The 21,348-nt window shown below is 35.8% G+C and overlaps 10 protein-coding genes and 1 non-coding gene across 11 annotated transcripts; 5 read left to right on the forward strand and 6 right to left on the reverse strand.

The window, feature by feature from the left end:
- Positions 1 to 213: 213 nt before the first annotated feature.
- LOC17883755 lies at positions 214 to 770 on the reverse strand. The gene has a single exon (XM_006288950.2). The coding sequence runs from the start codon at positions 653 to 655 to the stop codon at positions 446 to 448; it is 210 nt and encodes a 69-aa protein (XP_006289012.1). The 5' UTR covers positions 656 to 770; the 3' UTR covers positions 214 to 445.
- A 2,227-nt stretch (positions 771 to 2,997) lies between these two features.
- On the forward strand, positions 2,998 to 4,260 carry LOC17883334 (probable histone H2A.4). The gene is made up of 2 exons (XM_006288776.2): positions 2,998 to 3,261; positions 3,878 to 4,260. Exons 1-2 carry the CDS (start codon positions 3,046 to 3,048, stop codon positions 4,124 to 4,126), a joined length of 465 nt encoding a protein of 154 aa, XP_006288838.1. The 5' UTR covers positions 2,998 to 3,045; the 3' UTR covers positions 4,127 to 4,260.
- Positions 4,261 to 4,313: 53 nt separating this feature from the next.
- LOC17883650 (histone H2B.9) lies at positions 4,314 to 4,953 on the reverse strand. The gene has a single exon (XM_006286598.2). The coding sequence runs from the start codon at positions 4,792 to 4,794 to the stop codon at positions 4,405 to 4,407; it is 390 nt and encodes a 129-aa protein (XP_006286660.1). The 5' UTR covers positions 4,795 to 4,953; the 3' UTR covers positions 4,314 to 4,404.
- Positions 4,954 to 7,268: 2,315 nt separating this feature from the next.
- LOC17884607 lies at positions 7,269 to 8,187 on the forward strand. The gene is made up of 3 exons (XM_006288911.2): positions 7,269 to 7,406; positions 7,555 to 7,660; positions 7,749 to 8,187. The coding sequence occupies exons 1-3, from the start codon at positions 7,365 to 7,367 to the stop codon at positions 7,874 to 7,876; spliced, it is 276 nt and encodes a 91-aa protein (XP_006288973.1). The 5' UTR covers positions 7,269 to 7,364; the 3' UTR covers positions 7,877 to 8,187.
- A 2,209-nt stretch (positions 8,188 to 10,396) lies between these two features.
- LOC17884416 (protein SLOW GREEN 1, chloroplastic) lies at positions 10,397 to 11,643 on the forward strand. The gene has a single exon (XM_006288128.2). The coding sequence runs from the start codon at positions 10,549 to 10,551 to the stop codon at positions 11,533 to 11,535; it is 987 nt and encodes a 328-aa protein (XP_006288190.1). The 5' UTR covers positions 10,397 to 10,548; the 3' UTR covers positions 11,536 to 11,643.
- Positions 11,642 to 12,548, reverse strand: LOC111830067 (vegetative cell wall protein gp1-like). The gene has a single exon (XM_023780925.1). It carries the CDS (start codon positions 12,465 to 12,467, stop codon positions 11,778 to 11,780), a length of 690 nt encoding a protein of 229 aa, XP_023636693.1. The 5' UTR covers positions 12,468 to 12,548; the 3' UTR covers positions 11,642 to 11,777.
- On the reverse strand, positions 12,236 to 14,517 carry LOC17881084 (protein SODIUM POTASSIUM ROOT DEFECTIVE 1). Its single transcript, XM_006289798.2, has 4 exons — positions 13,669 to 14,517; positions 13,504 to 13,579; positions 13,258 to 13,390; positions 12,236 to 12,322 (listed from the first exon to the last, which is right to left on the reverse strand). The coding sequence occupies exons 1-4, from the start codon at positions 14,416 to 14,418 to the stop codon at positions 12,316 to 12,318; spliced, it is 966 nt and encodes a 321-aa protein (XP_006289860.2). The 5' UTR covers positions 14,419 to 14,517; the 3' UTR covers positions 12,236 to 12,315.
- A 575-nt stretch (positions 14,518 to 15,092) lies between these two features.
- LOC17881253 (60S ribosomal protein L35-4) lies at positions 15,093 to 16,445 on the forward strand. The gene is made up of 4 exons (XM_006288842.2): positions 15,093 to 15,174; positions 15,276 to 15,411; positions 15,816 to 15,972; positions 16,157 to 16,445. The coding sequence occupies exons 1-4, from the start codon at positions 15,171 to 15,173 to the stop codon at positions 16,229 to 16,231; spliced, it is 372 nt and encodes a 123-aa protein (XP_006288904.1). The 5' UTR covers positions 15,093 to 15,170; the 3' UTR covers positions 16,232 to 16,445.
- Positions 16,446 to 16,765: 320 nt separating this feature from the next.
- TRNAR-UCG lies at positions 16,766 to 16,839 on the reverse strand. Its single transcript has one exon. It is a non-coding gene; the product is annotated as a tRNA-Arg (tRNA).
- Positions 16,840 to 17,483: 644 nt separating this feature from the next.
- LOC17882043 (ankyrin repeat-containing protein At5g02620) lies at positions 17,484 to 19,876 on the forward strand. Its single transcript, XM_006287439.2, has 4 exons — positions 17,484 to 17,545; positions 17,674 to 17,996; positions 18,302 to 18,711; positions 18,855 to 19,876. The coding sequence occupies exons 2-4, from the start codon at positions 17,684 to 17,686 to the stop codon at positions 19,704 to 19,706; spliced, it is 1,575 nt and encodes a 524-aa protein (XP_006287501.1). The 5' UTR covers positions 17,484 to 17,545; positions 17,674 to 17,683; the 3' UTR covers positions 19,707 to 19,876.
- On the reverse strand, positions 19,799 to 21,296 carry LOC17882745 (nucleolin 1). Its single transcript, XM_006288966.2, has 7 exons — positions 21,199 to 21,296; positions 20,969 to 21,021; positions 20,735 to 20,881; positions 20,531 to 20,653; positions 20,312 to 20,431; positions 20,049 to 20,221; positions 19,799 to 19,964 (listed from the first exon to the last, which is right to left on the reverse strand). Exons 1-7 carry the CDS (start codon positions 21,217 to 21,219, stop codon positions 19,936 to 19,938), a joined length of 666 nt encoding a protein of 221 aa, XP_006289028.2. The 5' UTR covers positions 21,220 to 21,296; the 3' UTR covers positions 19,799 to 19,935.
- Positions 21,297 to 21,348: the final 52 nt, after the last annotated feature.

The following is a 21,348-nucleotide window of genomic DNA, read 5'->3' on the forward strand; positions in this document are numbered from 1 at the left end:
GTCAATATATCTATTTAAATAATATTATTTTTAGTACTTCAAAGCTTTTTCCATTTTTCAATATAGAAGACCCACGGATCTCTCGGTCAACGTCAACCCATAACTTATTTTTCAAAGCCTTTTTTCGATAGTGTAATCTCATAAGGCGTTACATGAATATTTCGGACTTTGGTGGCCTAGTAATTCTTTTTCTTCTCAATCAAGAAAATTGTATAATTCAGATTTTGGTTATATATATATTTTCTTTTAATACAATGATAAGGTTTTTCCCTTGTATTCTTCATTTGATATCACCATGAACCCGATTACGAAATTACATTGACTCTTTATCATACAAAATCTGATTATTAAGCGGAAATTAAAAAGAAAAATACAGAAGGGAGAAGGAGGAAAGAGGCTTATGCGATAATTAAAAAGGCTTAAAACTTAAATTAAAAACGAGAACTCAATTAGAAGAAGCAGTCCCTTTGGGATCCTGGCTAACATTGTTGGCCGGAGGAGCGGCTGGAGAAGGCGGAGGGATCTGGTGGCGCGGTGGCTGAGTAGGAACGGAGGAAGGAGGGTTTGCTGCGAGGGAGATATCGGAGAGATCATCAAGGGAGATCGGGAAGCTCTGAGAAGGTCTTCTCTGGTGACGGCTTGGTCTCTCCGACATGGTTTAGCTACAGATTCAGGCAAGAAAGATTAAGAGAAAGAGAAGAGAGAGAGAGAGAGGGAGACAAAAGGAGATAGAGATAGAGAGAGATTTGTGTGTAATAAGAGTGATGATGAGATCGAGAGATAAAGAGAGACTTGTTTATATATAAAAGAGTGGTGAAAACAAATGGGGTTAGGTATAGACCAGTAATTATCTGAAATCTGAATTTAGAGAGCATGTATTAACTGGTTAATTCTAGTATCTTTAAAGAATGTGAAATATTTAATGATTTTTTACTAACAATAACACGAACAAAATATATGAAACATGAATTTGTAAATTTCTTATCATTCTCTCTTTGTTTGACACATGTCAAACGATTCTAGCGCATGTTTTATCTAATTTATGCAGTGTGGATTTTGTGTTACTCTTTAGTAGTAGTAAGTTTGATTGGAAACCTCTTACACCAGATGTACCTCTTGGATATAATATCAATCATAAAGTGGACGAGAAACAAAAAAAAAATATTGAACAAAAGTGGTAGAACGAAAATGAAAGCATCATTAACATCTGTTTTTGGTACTATTACCGTTTCAAATTATCATCATGTCATCTCTTATTGGGTATAAATATCATAAATCTTCTTATAATTATGTGAATTAATATGTTCGTAAAAGCTTGCTCTGTAATTAAAAGTATATAATTATTTGAACCCATTTGTCCAAAAAAAAAATTATTTGAACCCTTTCGAAAGTAGCAACACTAAAATGTCCAATATGTATTTGCATACCATTTCAGTATATAGATCTCTGCGCATGGTCAAATGGTTCAGTAAATGTTCTGTGCATGGTCAAATGGTTCTGATCTAAAATGATGTATCCTACTATTTACGCTAGTTACCTAAATGTTTACCTGTGGACCTTTGGTTAGGTAAACCTATATATAAAGATTGACCATATAATTTGTGTTAATTATAATTTGTTTTTTTTTTTTGTAAACCAATTATAATTTGTTTTAGGTAAATAAATTATAATGTATCCATCCATCACTATACATGAGTCCATGTGGTGTGGGAGATGCAGAATTTAATAACCGCAATTAACTATATTTGAATAGTCTTACTTCTGCAAAAAAAAAAAAAAAAAGAATAGTCACAGCTTTTGCAATCTATTAATGTTACATACGATAACTGCGATTAAATGTTAAACTTCTCTGATAACCATCATGGTTCATTGCACTTAGTGGAAAGCAAAAAAAGTTCATTGCATTTGATGAGATTATACAATAGATAATATAATGTAGTTCTCTGACAGATATTAAAACTTACGATAAGCTTTTACAAACATTATATAAATTAAGAACCCAAATTATTGTATTTCTTGTGTAGAGACTAGAGAGGACAAACATTTCTCCCCCATGTGAGGAGATGTCAGTATCGTCGGAATTTAATGTTGTAAATACGTTCACTAGAGCCATACGACACGAATGCAAACATGTATTTAATTTCCTTTGTCTGAATTTTCCAGTTGATAAGATAGATTTGAATGAGACTCGAACATGGCCATTTCCACAAAAATTATATGTATATGTCTACAAAGATAGTTGTAGAAGTAAGATATTATATGAAATTGAATTTTGGATCAGATCGTTGATGCATCTTTTTTAAAAAAAATATAACAATGGTATTGTAAGTAAGTGAGCATGACCGCATGAGAAGCCTGTTAACGAGAGATATACGGAGATGGTTAACGGATGCTACTAATAATGCATGTGAACGAATTTGTCTGCGTTGAATCATGATGTACGGCTAAGAGTACGAGATAGGGTTCTGGTTCTGGTTCAGTTTCAAAATGTTGAATCATCCATAACATTATTGTTAAAGCCATGTCTTGGCCTCTTGGGATATGGTCGGTGAATGCAATACATAAATGTGAACCCACGACCAAAGAGGTAAAGGAGACATCAAAAATTTTACCAACAAAAAAAAACAGAAGAGGAGATATTACATGAATGAATAGTTTATGGTCATTGATACTACATTTTTTTTTTTAAGTTCTCGAATATATTTAACAACGTATCAAAATTATTTTCCTAAGTTTTATTTTTCATACACAGCTCACTTCAAAAATAGTAAATCTTGGTGCTTAATATCAGAAAAAATTGTTTAATAAAAAAAAAAAAAAAAATATATATATATATATATATATATATCATAGAAATATATCATGAAGCAACGATAGCCAAATCAGCAAATCGTAGCCGTTGATTCACTTTCAATCCAAAAGCTAAGATTAATCAACTGACAAAAGTCACAAAACTAAGCAACGAAACCTCTTACGCTATCTTACGCCAAAGCTCTGTTTTGTATAATTCCGGTCCGATCAAGATCAAAACCAAAGTAAAGGCATATGGATTCTGGAACAAAAGTGAAGAAAGGAGCCGCTGGAAGAAGAGGTGGTGGTGGAGGTCCTAAGAAGAAACCGGTTTCCCGCTCGGTTAAATCTGGTCTACAGTTTCCCGTCGGTAGGATCGGTCGGTATCTCAAGAAAGGCCGTTACTCGAAGCGTGTTGGAACCGGAGCTCCGGTCTATCTCGCCGCCGTCCTCGAGTATCTTGCTGCTGAGGTATCAAAATCAAAATTTTCTGATTCTCGTTGTATTTGTTATGTTCTTAGCTTACACAGCAGTAATGTTTCGTTGACCAGATAGTTTTTGAATTATAGGATGTGATCTGAGTCTGAATTTTAGGGTGAAATTATACTTCTTTGCAGATTTTCTCGGGACGCAAATAGAAAACGATTCCTAAGTTGTGAGGTTGTGCAATTTGTATTTGTTAGATTTTATATCACACGATTAGACCAACCTCAAGAACATAGTTTCAGTTAGGTTCAAAACATGTTGCCTTGTAAATCCCATAGATAGGTATGTTTTGAACCAAGAGTAAATTCTACGGAGGAGATGTTGACCAACCGTAAAAACTAAAGTTACATAGCACATGCAAGTAAACTACATTGTTAACTTATGAGTAACTTGGACTGATGTGCATGTTTCAGATCAATTTTTTCAGCAAATGTCTAGAACCCATCTTTTGGATATAATCTCATCTTTTGAATCAACTTGTTGCAATGTAACTCTCGATGTTCAAAATCTTGCAGACTTATCTTGACCACGAATGTCACAAATGACAAAACTTTCCTTTGAGGTTACCATGTCTAGTCAATAATATATGTTGTCCATCTAGGTTCTTGAGCTTGCGGGCAACGCTGCAAGAGATAACAAAAAGAACCGCATCATACCACGCCATGTTTTATTAGCAGTGAGGAACGACGAGGAGCTGGGGACGCTACTCAAAGGCGTAACCATCGCACACGGTGGAGTCTTACCAAACATAAACCCAATCCTCCTCCCAAAGAAATCTGAGAGAGCAGCTTCAACTACAAAAACACCCAAGTCACCATCAAAGGCTACCAAATCCCCTAAAAAGGTATAGTTCATCATCCCTACTCTCTAATGTTTCTCTCTATCTCACTCTGTTTCTCTGTAAAGACAGAGCATCTCTTACTTTTTGTCCACCATGTTGTAAACAATGTGTCATGTTCGTATATAAAGATACTACGTTTCATATACATTAGTCTCTAGAATCAGAAAAATCCAACCTTTAATTAAAAAGAAGAGAATTCATATGAACAATGTATTATTATTCAGGTATCATAATCATATGATAAGATTTGATAAAAAGACAAAAAGAAAGAAAAGCAAAGAAAAGATCTAAGAGCTTGTGAATTTGGTGACGGCTTTGGTGCCTTCAGAGACGGCATGCTTAGCCAATTCACCAGGCAAAACGAGTCTGACGGCGGTTTGGATCTCACGGGAGGTAATGGTCGGTTTCTTATTGTACCTGGCGAGGCGAGACGATTCCTGAGCGAGTTTCTCGAAGATGTCGTTGATGAAACTGTTCATGATCCCCATGGCTTTACCAGAGATCCCAATATCTGGATGAACCTGTTTCAACACCTTGAAGATGTAGATCTTGTACGTCTCCGTGCTCTTCTTCGTCTTCTTCTTCTTCTTTACCTCGCTTGTTCCTTCCTTCGCGATCTTCTTCTCCGCCTTCGCTGGTCCTTTCTCCGCCGGTTTCTTCTCTGCCTTGGGCGCCATTATCTCGAAGAGATTGAACGATGAATTGAATTCTTCTGGGGAATATGAAACAACTAGAGATGATGATTTTTTTGAGGGGTTTCGGTTTCGAATTTATACGTTTCGTGAGATGATAATAATTGGATCTTGGAACATGGCACGGATCCGTGACGTGTATTTTTCCAACTCGTTAGATCAATAGCTGTTACTATCGTAATACTAATCAACGGATGGCGGTAAAGTCGGCGGTTTATATGGGCTTTATTGGGCCTTGACCAATATATCTCTACGAACAAGTGGAAATAGTTTAGGCCTGTTAAGATATTCGCGTGAATGTAGTTTGTTTTCATTTTTTTGGTTACGCTAAAACATATAATGTTAAAAAAATTAGAAATATTTTTTCACACCCAAAAAGATAAGGTGAAACTGGTACCACTGATGGATGAGTTTTGTGTATATTTTGATGACATTGTAGTATAAGTGGTTTTATATACTTTTGGTGATGTAAACTTTGTACTAGCTAAAATGAGTTTCCAAGAAGGACTTCTCCGACATATACAGTTACCAAACTTCGGTGGTCCCTCAAAATAAGGTTCGAGAATCCAACGGCAAAAGCCTTCCCAAGATGTGGGGAAACTCCCAAGTACATCTCAGAACTCATTCCTACTTTTCAAAGTATATCAAATGTTTTGTTGCGATGGAACAACAGGTTTGAGATAGAATTTTATGTTTAGACAAATAATTTCTATATTGATGATTTGGTTCATGATGTACGCTGATAAGCTATTTGAACATATATAATCTTGAGATTGTCTTTCTGTTTACCCATCACTCCAAACTATATATTTTCTCTCAACTGGCACATAAGCCATCAAGTGTTTTGTACTATAAAAAGCACATTAAATATGTATCATAATCTAATTTATATATTATTTAATCGCACGAAACTGAAATATACAGCTGTTACATAGCGTTTAACTAGATCCGCTAATTATGTTATAACTTCAGTTGTAACGTATCTTTCACGTGATTTTCAGGTGACGGTTACATTCGAATGGATCCAAATTCCTCGGTCAAGCAATATATTTTTATTTCAACTATAAATGCTAACTTTTTCTTATTTGAATAATGTTGCAAAAATACTATAGTAGATTGCAGATATTTTTGTAAATAATGATCGTAAAAGAATACTATATTAATTGCATTTAGAGAATGTTTTAGCTAGAACCATTGATTGGATTCGAAGGTTGGGTAATATTAGAAAAACGTTGCACACCAATGTTTTAAATCGTTTTAACCAATATGTGTTCACGTTACCCAAATGTTCGTATGGTGGAAGTTCTTCGGATACCCACACTCAGTCTGAGTCATATGGAACATTGCTCCATCTCTCCATGCATGCATGCATGCATGCATGATTCAAGATTATAAGGATATGTACATATAAGTATAATTGTGGAGATTTATGAAAATCCTGATCACATACATCACTTGTTGTTTGGCTCGTTTGGAAAAGATACGGGTGGCTTTTGATTTATTATAGAAACGGCATCACTTAATTAGCTCGTTTACAAATTAAACTGTAGCCAAGGTTTTAATTATTAAAACCTAATATCATTCGAAGACCAAAAAAAGGGAGTACTGTTGTACATATATACTACTAATAAAGAAAAGACATTCGTAAAAAAACGATTATCACGGTGTAAAAAATGTCAATGTTTTGGTAGGTAGAAGTAGGTGACATTATTACAAAGGCAAAAAAAATACAAAAATAAAAATGATTTAATATTATAAAGTAAACAACAGCAAAGACTGTATTAAGCAGATGCTAAAACAGTAATGATTATGAATTAATCATATAGTAGTAATATAGTTTTAAAACTATGTTAAAACGGACCCTACTTCACGTGATAAACGGACCCAGTGCCACGTAAGCATTACCGTTTCGTAAAAAATCTAATTGTAATCTCCTCTCAGCCAATCATAAGCTAATGCCCACGTGACCCCCTCTTGTTACAAGTCAGCATTAAAAAATAAAAAAACTGAAACCAAAGAGAGAGCATCGCCGTTTAGTCTAAAACAAAGATAACATATTTTAAATGTTTTTTATTTTTGTCTTACTGATTTTATTATTTTTACTTTCTATTTTTTCTTCTTCTTCTTCGTCTAATAATGATCAATTCTTCTTCTCATGATTCGATTCGATGAACAGAGAGAAACATGTCAATTTTAGCAAAAAGCAAAAAAAGGTAACATTCGCAAAAAATTGATTCGATTATTTTTGAATATCTGTAATCAACTAACACAAATAAAACAAAAACCCTTGTCCATTTTTATAATAGGTCGTTCCGTGACAATCTACATATATTACTTAATTTTCTTTCTTTCTTTGTAGATATTTTTTTTTACTTATATAAATTAAATATTTTAATGAAGGAGTCTCTTCTCTTACTATTTTCCGGCTCTGGTAGCGTTCCTTTTTATATATATATACCTCTCTTCACCAGCCTATCTTCTCCCCTCCATCATCATCATCATCATCATCATCATCATCTTAATTTATATAGTCTCTCTATAACAATCTGATAATCATGGGTGATCAGAATAGCTCTCAAGCCTCTTACATCCATCTGGTTCGACTTCTTAACCAATCTCTTTTCTTTACTTTTTCTTCTTCTTCTTCTTCTTGTCAAATCATCAATCTCTGATCTTTGGATATCCTTTGTCTCTTGAAGACATGCTAGCTGATCATCATCATGTGTGTGAAATTATTGGCTGCAGGTGCATCATTTGATAGAAGAATGTATATTATTCAACATGGGCAAAGAAGAGTGTATGGATGCTCTGTTCAAGCATGCTAATATCAAGCCTATCATCACTTCCACAGGTACACACATATATACACACATAGGTATATACGGTATATTAAAGATAAGGAGGAGCGGAGAGAATTGATTAAAAATAATTGTATGCAGTGTGGAAGGAGCTAGAGAGAGAGAACAAAGAGTTCTTCGAGGCATACGAGAGAAGACGAGAAGAAATACCGACCGAGAAAGAGACAGCTCGAAGAATCCGAGATTTGCTTTCACGAACTACTATCTAAGATCATGACACCCCTACCTTTTTTTACTTACGCATACATTCGCATACACATACCTATACTATATATGGGTATGTATATATGCATGTATGATTAATAAAAAAAATTGTATATGTATGATCCGATTCTATATACTTATTAGGGACATATATATATGTGTCGTGATGTTCGTTAGGAATGAATAAATTCACTAAATAGGAATATTTCTTTTTCATCTCCATTTATGAAGTTTCTTTGCACCCCTTTTTTCCTTCATGATATAATTCCATTTGCATATGTATCTCAATTATATTAGATCGTGCTTTTACATTCTTCATATTTTATGTACAGTATAAGTATATATAGTTTTTATTCATATACATTTATTTTTATCATATGTGAATACGTATGTTTAGTATATGAAAATATAAAAGTTGGTATAAATATTTTTACTAGTCAAAAGTCAAACACTGCGGTTGAAGCAATTTAATTTAATATCAGAAATATTGATCACAATTAAAACATAATTCAACTTCGGACTGATACATATTCATGACATTCATCATATATATCTATATGCTTAAGCCTTAGAATCATGAACACTTGGAAAATAATAATTATATCAGTGGTGATGGCTGATGGGCTATTATGACCATTACCACCGACCACCGTCATTTAAAGATTTGTGGAGTTTGATATAAGCTTATCTGCGATAAACGACTTTCTTTACTTGTGTATACCTCGCCTCGCCGTCGTTTAACTAGTTTGGCGTCGTGTTTGATAAGAAGAAAAACCAATGCTGGACCAAAAAAACATTGGTTTGGACAGAGATCGAGTAGTTGAGACGCCACGTGGAAGGCACGTGGAAGCACGTGAAAATGTTCGTCACTACATAGGATTGCGTGTTAGGATTTGGTGATGACCGCAAAAACTGCGGTGGCTGTTTTTGTATTCTTGTCTTTTTGATCTTTTAGTCAGTGTTGAAGCTAAGTTTGGTCTGTTTGGTGAAGACACTCTTCATCTCAATTTCCGCATTTTCGGTTCATTCATTGGACCGACCCGACTGTTCGTTCTATTGCTCCTTTTTAACTTATTAACATATAGTTTTCTTTAATTATTAGTTAGGGACTTTATATATATGAATAATTGTGGATGTTATCTTTAATTCTGAACACTGGCGAATCTAGTTTTCCAAAATCATTTTCAAACTTCACACATTATCAAAATTTTGGGGAAATAACGAACTTTTATATACCACAAGAAAATACTAAACATTTTAATTAAAGAATTTCGATACAAACTGATAGAGATGTTCTCTTCAAATAATAGTTTAATAGAATGCATGATTAAGAACTGATTCTTACATATTTCTACATCTCTAGTTCCTGTTTTGTTAGCAAATTATTTAACAAGTAATTGGAATAAAAAGGATTGCCAAATTTAAAGGACAAAAATGTACTTAATGGTGAAAGTCAATCAATCTTGTTTCTTCAAAATAGATTCGAATTTGGTGCCTACTTTTTTCTTTTATTCCCAACGTTACAAAACGAGAAATAAAAAGGGAAAAAAAAGGAGATGATAAATGTCAACAACAGGAATGAAAAAGAGCAAACAAGAAAACGAAATGCCTAGCAAAAGAAAACGAAATGTCTAAAACGACAACGTACTTTAGAAAAATACCAATGAAAACGTAATGTCATGCATGTAGTTCCAAGCTCTTTGGCATGCCGTTTCAATTTGTATTATTTTTGCTTCTTTGTTTTATATATATTTAAGAAGAGTTTCCAACGGTCCAGTTCTTTTGCGTAACCTTGGCATATACTTCTCTTGAACGTACGTTAACATCTCATTTTGGTCAATCAAGAGTGTATTCATTAATGTAGAGGGAATCAAAAAATTTGTAGCCACAAGTTTACGAGTATACGACGAACACGAGTTTCAATGAACAAATCAACAACAAATGATGGGGTTTTGTGTGTTTTCGTTTAACCAATAATGACTTTTTTTGTTTTATATTTGAGAAATGATATGTATCATGAATTAGTGGTATACCACATAACCCACAAGGTGGTATAACTCTTTAGACGTCACGACAATTAGGATTTTTTAGAGTCGAAACTAATTGGTTATATAAACTAGTCAAACCCCTCTCTGATAACAACAATGTGATTTTTGTTTTCTTTGGATTGATGGTGCCGATGATTTTAAAGTTATGGTTCTTTCGTGCTAGCTAGCTAGGATATTTCATTTCGTACACACTTAAAAACAAAACTCAATTCGAAATTCTTCTACATATACAATTTAGTATTGCAAAGTAATTAAGAAAAAAAGCCAAGCCACCACCACCGTCAAAATCAAAATCATAAATCCAGTACGTAGTTTAGTACACGATAAGCAAAAGAACTATACAAGTCTCGACGTAATATTCGTTTTCATGACCTTTATAAGCCCAAATAGTAATAGACGGCCCAAACATAATATACAATTAATCATCTAAATCGATCGAACCCTAAACCAGATTGATGATAAATATATAAGCCCATTAAGTTTACAAAATACATTCAAAGCCCAAATAGAATTCAGACGACGATTTTGATTCTGTAAACTAAAATTTGCTTTGGTATCTTCTTCTTCTTCTTCTATCTGAATCACATCGCCGTCCTTAGCCTTAGGGTTGTTATCGGAGGAGCTCAACAATGGCGTCTCTGGCCAAGTTTCACTACTGTGATCAAACCCTCCGCCTCCGACTCGACAGTCACCGTAAACCCCAGCCTAAACCTGTTTCATACCGAATCTTTAAAAAACCTCTTCCGTCTCGCGCCATCAGAGCTTCGTCTTCATCATCCTCAAACCCTAAACCCTCTTTCCTCAAAACCACATGCGTAACGCTAACAACAGCCGCCGCTTTGTTCTCCGCTTCCCTACACCTCGCCACCAAACCCGCCACCGCTGCAACTCTCGTCTCACCTCCGCCACCATCCACGACGGCGGATCTCGCTTCCGATAAATCCAGCGGAACTGATCAAATCTCGTCGAGTCAAAAAGAAGAAAAAGACGAAGCAGCGCTGGAGAAGCATCTCGCTGAGAATCCAAACGACGTTAAAGCTCTTCAATCTCTGATGAAAATCAAATTCCAAACCAAAAATCTGGAACACGCCTTGGAGATTCTAAACCGTTTGATCGAAATCGAACCAGAAGAACAGGAATGGCGGATCTTTAAAGCTCAGGTACAAACCTACGGCGGCGATTTCGACTCAGCGACTAAAGGATTCGAAGAGGTTCTCTCGAAAGATCCGTTTCGCGTGGAAGCTTACCACGGGCTAGTAATGGCTTACTCGGAGTCCGAATCCAAGCTATCAGAGGTCGAGAGCAGAATCAACGAGGCGATTGAGAAATGCAAGAAGGAGAACAAGAAGAAAGATTTTAGAGATTTCATGTTGTTGATTGCACAGATTAGGGTTATAAAAGGGAATCCGACTGAAGCACTTAGGGTTTATCAAGAACTGGTGAAAGATGAGCCTAGAGATTTTAGACCATATCTATGTCAAGGTTTGATTTATACATTGATGAAGAAGAAAGATGAAGCAGCCAAGCAATTTGAAGAGTTTAGGAGATTGGTTCCTGATGATCATCCTTATAAAGACTATTTTGATGCTAATGTGCTCAATACGCACAAGCTTTGAGCTTTTATCCCAAGCTTCTGCTTAGAAATGTTGGCTTTGTGTTGTATTTGGACTTTTGTCTCTGGAGTAGTCTTTGATGATTCTTATGAATACAAGCTATCTAAACAACACACGAATATTGCCATACTTTTATTCCTCGATCAGATCAAATATTTCTATAGAGGTTTGGTTTTTAAATAGATAGATAGCGGGTGACTTGTTACATCATGTTTACTTCTACGTGAGAAGAATATGCAATGGTATCATACGTATCTATGTGGCGGCGTTGGAGGAGTCTCTCCTCTGCTTGGTCCTGATGGTGGAATCGGAACGTATTTTGGTAACATTCTGAAGACTACACGTTGTGATGGTGACATTGGTTTTAGACCGAACATGGTTGGTTTATGTGGCGGCGTTGGAGGAGTCTCTTTTCTGCTTGGTCCTGATGGAGGGATTGGAACGTATTTTGGTAACATTCCGAAGACTAGACGTTGTGATGGTGACCATGGTTTTAGACCGACCATGGTTGGTTTATGTGGCGGCGATGGAGGAGTTTCTTTTCTGCTTGGTCCTGATGGTGGAATTGGAACGTATTTTGGTAACATTCCGAAGACTAGACGTTGTGATGGTGACATTGGTTTTAGACCGACCATGGTTGGTTTATGTGGCGGCGTTGGAGGAGTCTCTCCTCTGCTTGGTCCTGATGGAGGGATCGGAACGTATTTTGGTAACATTCTGAAGACCACGCGTTGTGATGGTGACCATGGTTTTAGACCGCTGGTCTCATCCTCAAGGTTCTTTTCAGTGGCTTCAGTGACACAAGCAAATAGGAGACCAAACAAAATTACCACAAGAACATTAGTTGATTTCGTCATCGCAATCTTACTTTTTTTTTTACAAATTGATATGGTTTTGAGGGGGTTTATATAATAAACTTTTGGACATCTTATCATGTGGTTAAATACGTTTACCTTTTCAAAAATTTGAGTCAAACTAAATACATTTAGGGGTGTATTTAAAGTAGAATTTTGAGATTTGTGTAGAATTTATAAATCCTATTAAATCCTATGTTATTCAAACATGTATTTTAATAAGTCTCATGAAATTCAGTATTATTAAACTAGTAATTTCAAAATCCATCTTAAAATTCACTGTTATTAAAAACAATTTATATATTTAATTTTTAATGATTTTGAAAGATTTGAGAAGATTTAAGAGAGTTTCCTTAGTTAAAATTACATAATTCAATCTCATGGTTTTAGGTGAGATTTGAAAGGATATTACTAAAATTATATGAACTTCACTACAATCACCAAAATCATTAAAAACTCAAGGAAACTCAAATCAATTTAAATTTTACTTTGGATACACCCCTACTTTTTAATTTTACATGATTTTATTTTATATTGCTATAATAAAAATAATAATAATAGTTATTATTATTAATTTGGTAATTTTGATATAATTGTTGTCACTTGTCAAAGAAAACAATAAATACAAGTCTTATCTTTTTTTTTCTTGATAAGTGATAGCTAAAAAAATATTTTCTCCATAAAACTTGAACAATAATGAGGGTAAGATTTACTTCAAAACACTTAACAATCCTAAGATTTTTTTTTAGATGATCACGCTATGACAACAAGGCAGAGAGTAACATTTTCACAAAGTTATGTCTTCGAAAAAACAAAGATAAGAACATAATAAATACGTGGAAAACAGAGGAATAAAAAAGGGAATTACTACTTCTGAGTAATAGTCTCAGGCCAAAACTGTGCGTTTTTAACTTTGGAAATACTCGCCAACACAGTCAACGGTGTTACCTCTCCCCTCACGGTAACCTTCTTTGCTGCGAAGTCTATGTTATACGACGTCACTCCTGCATATAACACAACGATCAAAACGTACCAAAAACATAGTATTTTAACTAATCAAGATACAAATGATCCCTAATTCACAACTAAATTCATTAGAAATAAAGTTGTTACTTGCCTTTCAATTTCGATAGATGTTTCTTGACTTTCCCGGCACAGCCTTTGCAATGAAGTGATACTCTCAGAACAACCACCTTTTAGACAAAAGCAAAAAAAGATTGTTATGCTTGATATTACATATTAATTGATCATTACGAAGAATTGGTTTTGTTGGATGGTTTACTTGATCCGAAGAAGAGTTTTTCTCCTGTGGTGGTAGCGGCGGCGACGACGATTGAGGAGGAGAAGGAGGTGGCGGAGGAGGAGGAGGAGAGAATTTGAAATCCGGGGAGGAAACATCTTTATCTTCAAGTGAGCTAAGAGATGCTGTAGGAGAAGCTTTTGTTGGTTCAGAGAAGGGATTATCCGGAGACAGAACCGGTTCATAATCCAAGAACCCTTCGAAGAAATCGGGTTGCTTCTTATCCAAGAAAGAAGAAGATGATGAAACATACTTTGAGGCGTTTATGATCAGTCTATCTTCATGAAAGTTATCCAAATCAGCTGCTTTGGTTATCTCTGGTTCATCGATAGGTACTGGAATCGGGTCGGAATCCACAAACCCGTCAAAGAAAACCGGGTTGCTCAATAAGTACCTCGAAGAACCCTGTGGAGTGTCGCTATTAAAAGGTGACTTACCAACATCAGAGTCACCTTTCTTGCTCTTCCTCTTTGCTGCACGTTTTTGCTCACTACTCTCTAGACCTAATCTAGTCTTAAGAGGAGTATGGTAAGTAGAAGAAGATGAAGAAGAGGGATTAAGGTTCGGAGAAGCTGGAGGAGTGAGTCTCCGACCGTCACGTATGATTGGATTATGACGGTCGATGGCTCGACCACCGAGCCTGATCGTGGCCGAAGAAGAAGAAGAAGGTTGTGAGGTTTTGTCCATGGTTGAGCAAATGGTTGTTGGTGATGCTTGAGAGGCACATAACATTTTTTTTCTTCTTCTTATGAATTGTTGTAAGACAAAGTCTATAGTTGTTCTGTATGCAATTAAAATGTGAAGTGGTTTCTGCAGTCACACATATAAATTAATTAGAAAAATGTATATAATTTTAAGTTCTTGTTATAAAGACATTTTTTTGGTTGATGGGATCAACTTTAGCAAAAGTAAACATTATTCGTATTCTTATCAAACCAATGTGTGAGAGATTTCTAGGTAGACTTACAAACCGTGTGGAATTATTTTGATTCGATTGAACTGATGATTTTTGGACCATCTACAAAATAATATATACAGTATGATTCTAAACTTTTCAATAATAACAAAAATAATCATTTGGTTAGAAAAACTATTCTTTTGCAAAACGTAGACAGATAAAAAAGAGATATGTTTTGCCAACCCTTATTGATAGTTCCGAATCTAATTCTCACAACACCAAACTCGAAAAAAATATCAGATGAATCTGATGCTTCTGGTGTTTTTTTTACTGATTGACGAATTTATTCCTCTTTGCTTTCACCACTATTCCAACTTTTTTCTCTTTTCGACCCATTATGTGTTCTTCAACGAAGCCCATTAACGATATAAATATTGGGCTTTAATCGGCCCACTATATCCGTCAAAAGAGTCTTGAGGGTTTTCAGGTCAATGATTTCACAAAGGTAATCGTATAAATTATCTTCTTCATCAAATTAGGGTTTGAAGAAGTAGCGGCACAGCAGTTCAGCACCGGCAATCTCACGATGGGTACGTTGATGGACAGATCCTTTGAACTTTTTGACATGTCAATTACGTAATTCTGATTGTCTTTTTTTTTGTTTTTTTTTTGTTTTTTTTTTTGTGTTTAGCAAGGATTAAGGTACACGAGCTTAGAGACAAATCAAAGACTGATCTTCAGAACCAGCTGAAGGAATTCAAGGCTGAGCTCGCTCTCCTCCGTGTCGCTAAAGTCACCGGCGGTGCCCCTAACAAGCTCTCCAAAATGTACGTCTTTTGATTTCTAAATTATACGATGAAATGTGTGTATAGATATCCACATTTGTTAGAATTGTGTGTTTGGTTTTTGATCTTACTTGCTGATTAGAAAACTTTTCATTTCGGTTTAGAGTAATTTAGTGTTTTTGTAAGTTAAATTTAGGAAGTTGGAGTACGGAATCACACAGTGCTCTGTTTTGGGTTTGCATTTGTAGCATCATTCATATTTCTTCACATGTTTATATAGAATGTGCTCTAGTATGGTTATGCATTTGTCTTATGACTCCAAATTGTAATTTAAATTCATATCATATATGGGACTCGTAATGTGTGTGCATAATCACGTTTTTAGATATTGTGGGTTTTGATATGACAAGTCATTGATTAAACGTGTATCTGTTTTGATAATCCAGCAAGGTTGTGAGGAAATCCATAGCGCAAGTGTTGACAGTGATCTCCCAGAAGCAGAAATCTGCTTTAAGAGAGGCATACAAGAACAAGAAGCTTTTGCCTCTTGATCTCCGTCCCAAGAAGACTCGTGCTATCCGTAGACGCCTCACTAAGCATCAGGTATTTACCCTCACTAGTCATTACTTGCTTCTTTTCATGTAACTTTGAACCTTTATCGGTTTTCAGCAGTTGGTAGCTTCTTTAGTGATGTATAAATCAATGTATATATGAGTTTATAAAGTTAACTATTTCAATTGGATAAAGATGATGACATCTCTTTCTTTTTGGGTTGTTTGGGATACAGGCTTCTTTGAAGACAGAGCGTGAGAAGAAGAAAGAGATGTATTTCCCAGTGAGGAAGTATGCTATCAAAGTGTAGTTTCATTTATCCAGCTTAGTCGCTACTAGATATGATGATTCAGCTTTTGATTATCGGCTTATGTGTCCTCCCCTTTTTGTCCCACCTTTTGTTTTTAGTTTTACTCAAGTCTTTGTTATCAAACAGGCTCTCTCAAACCATCATTTCATATAATATTGAGCCAAAGTCTGGTTTTGTGGTTTCTCTTGTTTAAGTTTCATATCAATCTTTTTTATAAATGAATATTGATTGGATCAAGTCAAGTTTGGTTAATAACTTGGTTCATCGGTAATATTAAGGATTGTTAGTAGAACACACACACCAAATGAACAAGGTCTAGACCGAAAAATGCACCTGAGTAGTATAATCAAACTAGATAAACGAAGCTCTGTGAATTCAGGTGGGTTGAATAACATTTTTGTTTGTAAGATATGAAGTTTAAGAACACAGTTACAACTTACAAAGGGTGTAGCATCTGGACGTAGACAATACTAGACAAGATCATTGGTTGATGGGAAAAAAATGAAAAAAAAACAAAAAAAAACTAAAAGAACACGACCACAGTGGGAGTCGAACCCACGACCTTTTGATCCGAAGTCAAACGCGCTAATCCACTGCGCTATGCGGTCAAGATGTAACAGAGACTCTCAAAATATATTAGATTATTTTCTTATATTTTGGAGTTAGTGAAATCTATTTTTTCACTTTGGAGCAGTTAATTTTCAATGGTTGGATTTCCCACTAGCGGATTAAAAATTTATTTTTTACAATGTTTGGTATTATCATAAATGTCCACATTCACAGTTTCACACAGATACTAACAATAATGGAGGCTCATTTTTATGTTATCTTCTTCATATGTCATTGTCCATCGCCAATAACTTATGCATTTAAGTGACTGCACGAAGAACATTTTTCTCATTTCAATTGTTTATTTTTTCAATCAAGTATTTATAATTTTAAAGTTGATGCTGTTTGTTTTCATAACATGCTTTGATACTAGTAACAAAGAAAAAGTAGTATGGATAAGCTTTTGACTAAATTATCAAACAAACCACTAGCATTATTGTTTAGTAATGTAAAAAGGTTAGTTATCATTTTTTTTCTCTCCAGATATTATTAGCATTGTTTAGTTTCTTTTCTGGTTTAATTTTACTCCTGAAAGTTTTTGTTGACTTAAATATGCTAGTTTAATTTGTTTTGAAATAGAAAACAACACAACATAATGCTTCGAGTGGACACTAAGGTTTGATTATATGTATTATTGTAATTAGGATATGATATGTAAGATATTTGATAAAACAACACAAGAAGCCAAAACCACGAGGAGGAGAGGTAATAATATTTCCTTGTTTCTATGTCCAGAGAATTCATGTTACTCTTGTCGAATTCATTCATCTTCTTCCTCTCATGTAGCTAGACTTCCCTAACTCGATCTGAATTCCAAATATTCCTTGCAACAGAATCATCATCATGAAAGAGAACAAGAAGACGATGACGAAGCAGATGACGGCGAGACGTGACGACACGCCGTTACACACGGCGGTTAGAGAAGGCAACACGGAGCTTCTTTTGGAGTTGATCGGCGAACACGACGGCGTCGAGCTGAAAGAGCTGTTGGCTGAGCAAAACCAGTCCGGTGAGACGGCTTTATACGTTGCGGCGGAGTACGGCCACACCGACATGGTTAAGATTCTGATGAAACACTCCGACTCTGTCTTAGCCGGAACCAAAGCCAAGAACGGCTTCGACGCCTTTCACATCGCCGCCAAGAACGGAAACCTACGTGAGTTGACTTGATTTTCTCAATAAATCTTTGAGCTCAAGAATTAGCAATTTTGCATATATTTTTGGTGAAGAACATTCTAATTATGTGCAATTTGAAAAAGATTCATGTGAATTTTTGCTATCTTAGTCAATAAGCACACTAATAGACATATATATGGTGAAAGATGAAATCTACTTCATACTCTAATTATGTGCAAATTGCTATTTGGGTGCTTATTGACAAAAAAGAGGAACATGTTTAGATCATGGACTAGCAAAACCGGAACATGTTTATAATGGATTTGTATTTTGCTTTTGTTGTAGAGATTCTTCATGTGTTAATAGAGGCGAACCCTGAACTCTCATTTACATTTGATTCATCCAAGACGACGGCGCTTCACACGGCTGCTTCCCAAGGCCACAGAGAGATTGTTTGTTTCCTGTTGGATAAAGGTGTGGACTTAGCTGCTATCGCGAGGAGCAACGGTAAAACCGCTCTGCACTCTGCCGCTAGGAACGGGCACACAGTGATTGTGAATGAGCTGATTGAAAAGAAGGCTGGAATGGTTACAAGAGTCGACAAGAAAGGTCAAACCGCGCTTCATATGGCGGTTAAAGGACAAAACAGTGAGATCGTCGATGCGTTGATGAAAGCAGATCCTTCGTTGATCAATGCCGCGGATAACAAAGGAAACACTCCTTTGCATATAGGCGTCCGTAAAAACAGAGTAGAGGTAATTGATTGATTGACTTGAGATTACAATCTTTTTAGTTATTGTTGTTTCAAAAGTTAAGATTCTTTGTTGTTTTCGTTGCAGATTACAATCTTTTAAGTTGTTGGTTCAAAAGTTAGAATCTTTGTTGTGTTTCTTTGCAGATTGTTCAGACCGCTTTAAAATATTGTGAAGTCAGTAGAGTGGCGGTTAATAAATCAGGAGAAACGGCTCTTGATATCGCTGAGAAAACCGGGCTGCAGGATATTGTACCGCTTCTGCAAAAGATCGGTATGCAGAATGCAAGATCCATCAAGCCAGCTGAAAAAGTGGAACCATCAGGCTCTTCTAGGAAACTGAAAGAAACAGTTAGTGAAATAGGCCATGAGGTGCATACTCAGCTTGAACAAACCGGGAGAACGAGAAGAGAGATCCAAGGAATCGCTAAACGGGTCAACAAAATGCACACGGAAGGACTCAACAACGCGATAAACTCCACTACCTTAGTTGCCATCCTCATAGCAACCGTAGCATTTGCAGCCATCTTTAACGTTCCAGGCCAGTTCACGGATGACCCGAACAACGTTCCTCCAGGATATTCACTCGGAGAAGCGAGAGCAGCCCCGAGAACCGAGTTCTTGATATTCGTGGTGTTTGATTCTTTCGCGCTTTTCATCTCTTTAGCAGTGGTTGTGGTTCAGACATCAGTGGTGGTTATAGAGAGGAAAGCAAAGAAGCAAATGATGGCGATAATAAACAAACTCATGTGGATGGCTTGCATTATGATATCAGTAGCGTTCGTATCTCTGTCTTTTGTTGTTGTTGGAAAGAAAGAGAAGCCTTTAGCGATTGGTGTAACCGCCATTGGAGCTTTGATCATGGTCTCAACACTTGGAACTATGTGTTATTGGGTGATTGCTAACCGTATTGAAGGCTCAAAATCGTCTCCATCGTCAATGATGTCAGATCCTGAGCTAGCTGATTCCAAACATAACCGGAGACTTTATGCAGTATAATTGAAAAGTGAAACAGAGCATTTAGAAATCATTGAAGAACAGAGAGATTTTTGTATCCAGGAAATAAAAGAGATCTCTGTTATATATGTAAGTAAGTTGGAAAATAGTATATATTTCATTTGTATAAGCGTTTACATGATACTTCTAGAGAGAAAGGTTGCATTGTATCATATCCAGACAGAAAACACAAAAGAGAGCTTTGTCGAGAGAGAGAGAGATAGAGAGCTTTCTACTCAGCAGACGTCTTAGCCTTCTTATCTAAAATAAACCAAAAATGTTTCTTTACTTTGTTAACAAGAGTCAAGAATCAAGAATCAAGAATCAAGAATCAAATTGATGTACCTAGGGCTGGGCGGCCAGAAATGTTGCCGCCACGGAGGCGGCGTCTATGGACAGTGGATTTTCCCAGTCCATTAACAAGGCGAACAACTAGTTTGCGTCCCCCCATGTCGCTCCCATTAAGTTCAGGCGCCTTCACTGCGGCGTCTTCTCCATAAAGAGCCACTAAAGCTGAGCTGAAAAAGTCAAATCTCTATTTAGCATATTAATAATAATATGAGAAAATGGTTGACAGCAAACAGTGAGTGAGGAAGAAACAAACAAACCGCTCGTTAATGAAGACATGCTTGATCTTTCCATATGAAGAGAAAAGTTTAATCAAAGCGCTCTTGGTTTCATCAGGACTAAGGGAAGGGTCATATCCTTCAACTCTTAAAGAAGCGGAACTGCAATAATACTTGTATTAATAAGAAGAGACTGATGATACAAAAATACAAAAAAAAAAAAAAAAAGATTTATACAAGTTGTAAAACAGTTGAGCTTACTCGTTTGCATGTGGCATAAAAGGATACGCAGTAACAGAGACATTCCATCCTCCCACGTCACTTCCCTTGAGTTGCAAGGCCTTTTCTACTGCTCCTTCTCCCAGAAAATATATATAACCACTTCTGTGAGAGACAATGACAAAGACAAAAATGAGCTGAGCTGGGAAAATTGAAGGAATTAACAACAAACCACAAAACAAAAACCTCCAGAGTGTATGATTTCTATAGTCTTTTGGGATATAAACATCAGTGATCTCTCCACATGAAGCGAAATGTTTTCTCAAAGCCTTCTCGACAACATCACGACGAAGCCTTATGTCATATCCTCTTACGATAATTCTCCCAATGTCACTGCAATATCATTCGATCACCGTGACGACAAAGAACACATATATCTTACACATTACATATTAAAAATATGTATCAAGCAACCTATACCGGATTTTTCGAATGGCTGCATCAGTGTCGTTCAATTCCAGCAATTTCAGACCCTAGGGTAGACACAAACGATCTAATCAGAAATTCTACTAACTTATAAAACAAAACAAAAAAAACTTTTTCTTACATACTTGTGAAGATATCATTAATTGATAAACAGAGGTGTTAAAGAGTGATCCTTAATAATGAAAAACAAAAAAAAAGGGCCATAAGGAAAAGACAAATATTACTTTCTCGATGGATTCGTCCATGGGGAAGTTCTTAAGAGCGGCTTGCTAGGTTTTTACAGAGGCGATCACCCTTTGAAAGTTATATTTTAGGACTTTAGTTGAAACCTTTTATACACTCTATTTTTTCTTAACCAATAAGAATTTATCATC

This window comes from Capsella rubella, unplaced genomic scaffold, assembly GCF_000375325.1.
Source record: "Capsella rubella cultivar Monte Gargano unplaced genomic scaffold, Caprub1_0 scaffold_6, whole genome shotgun sequence".
Taxonomy (NCBI): Eukaryota; Viridiplantae; Streptophyta; class Magnoliopsida; order Brassicales; family Brassicaceae; genus Capsella; species Capsella rubella.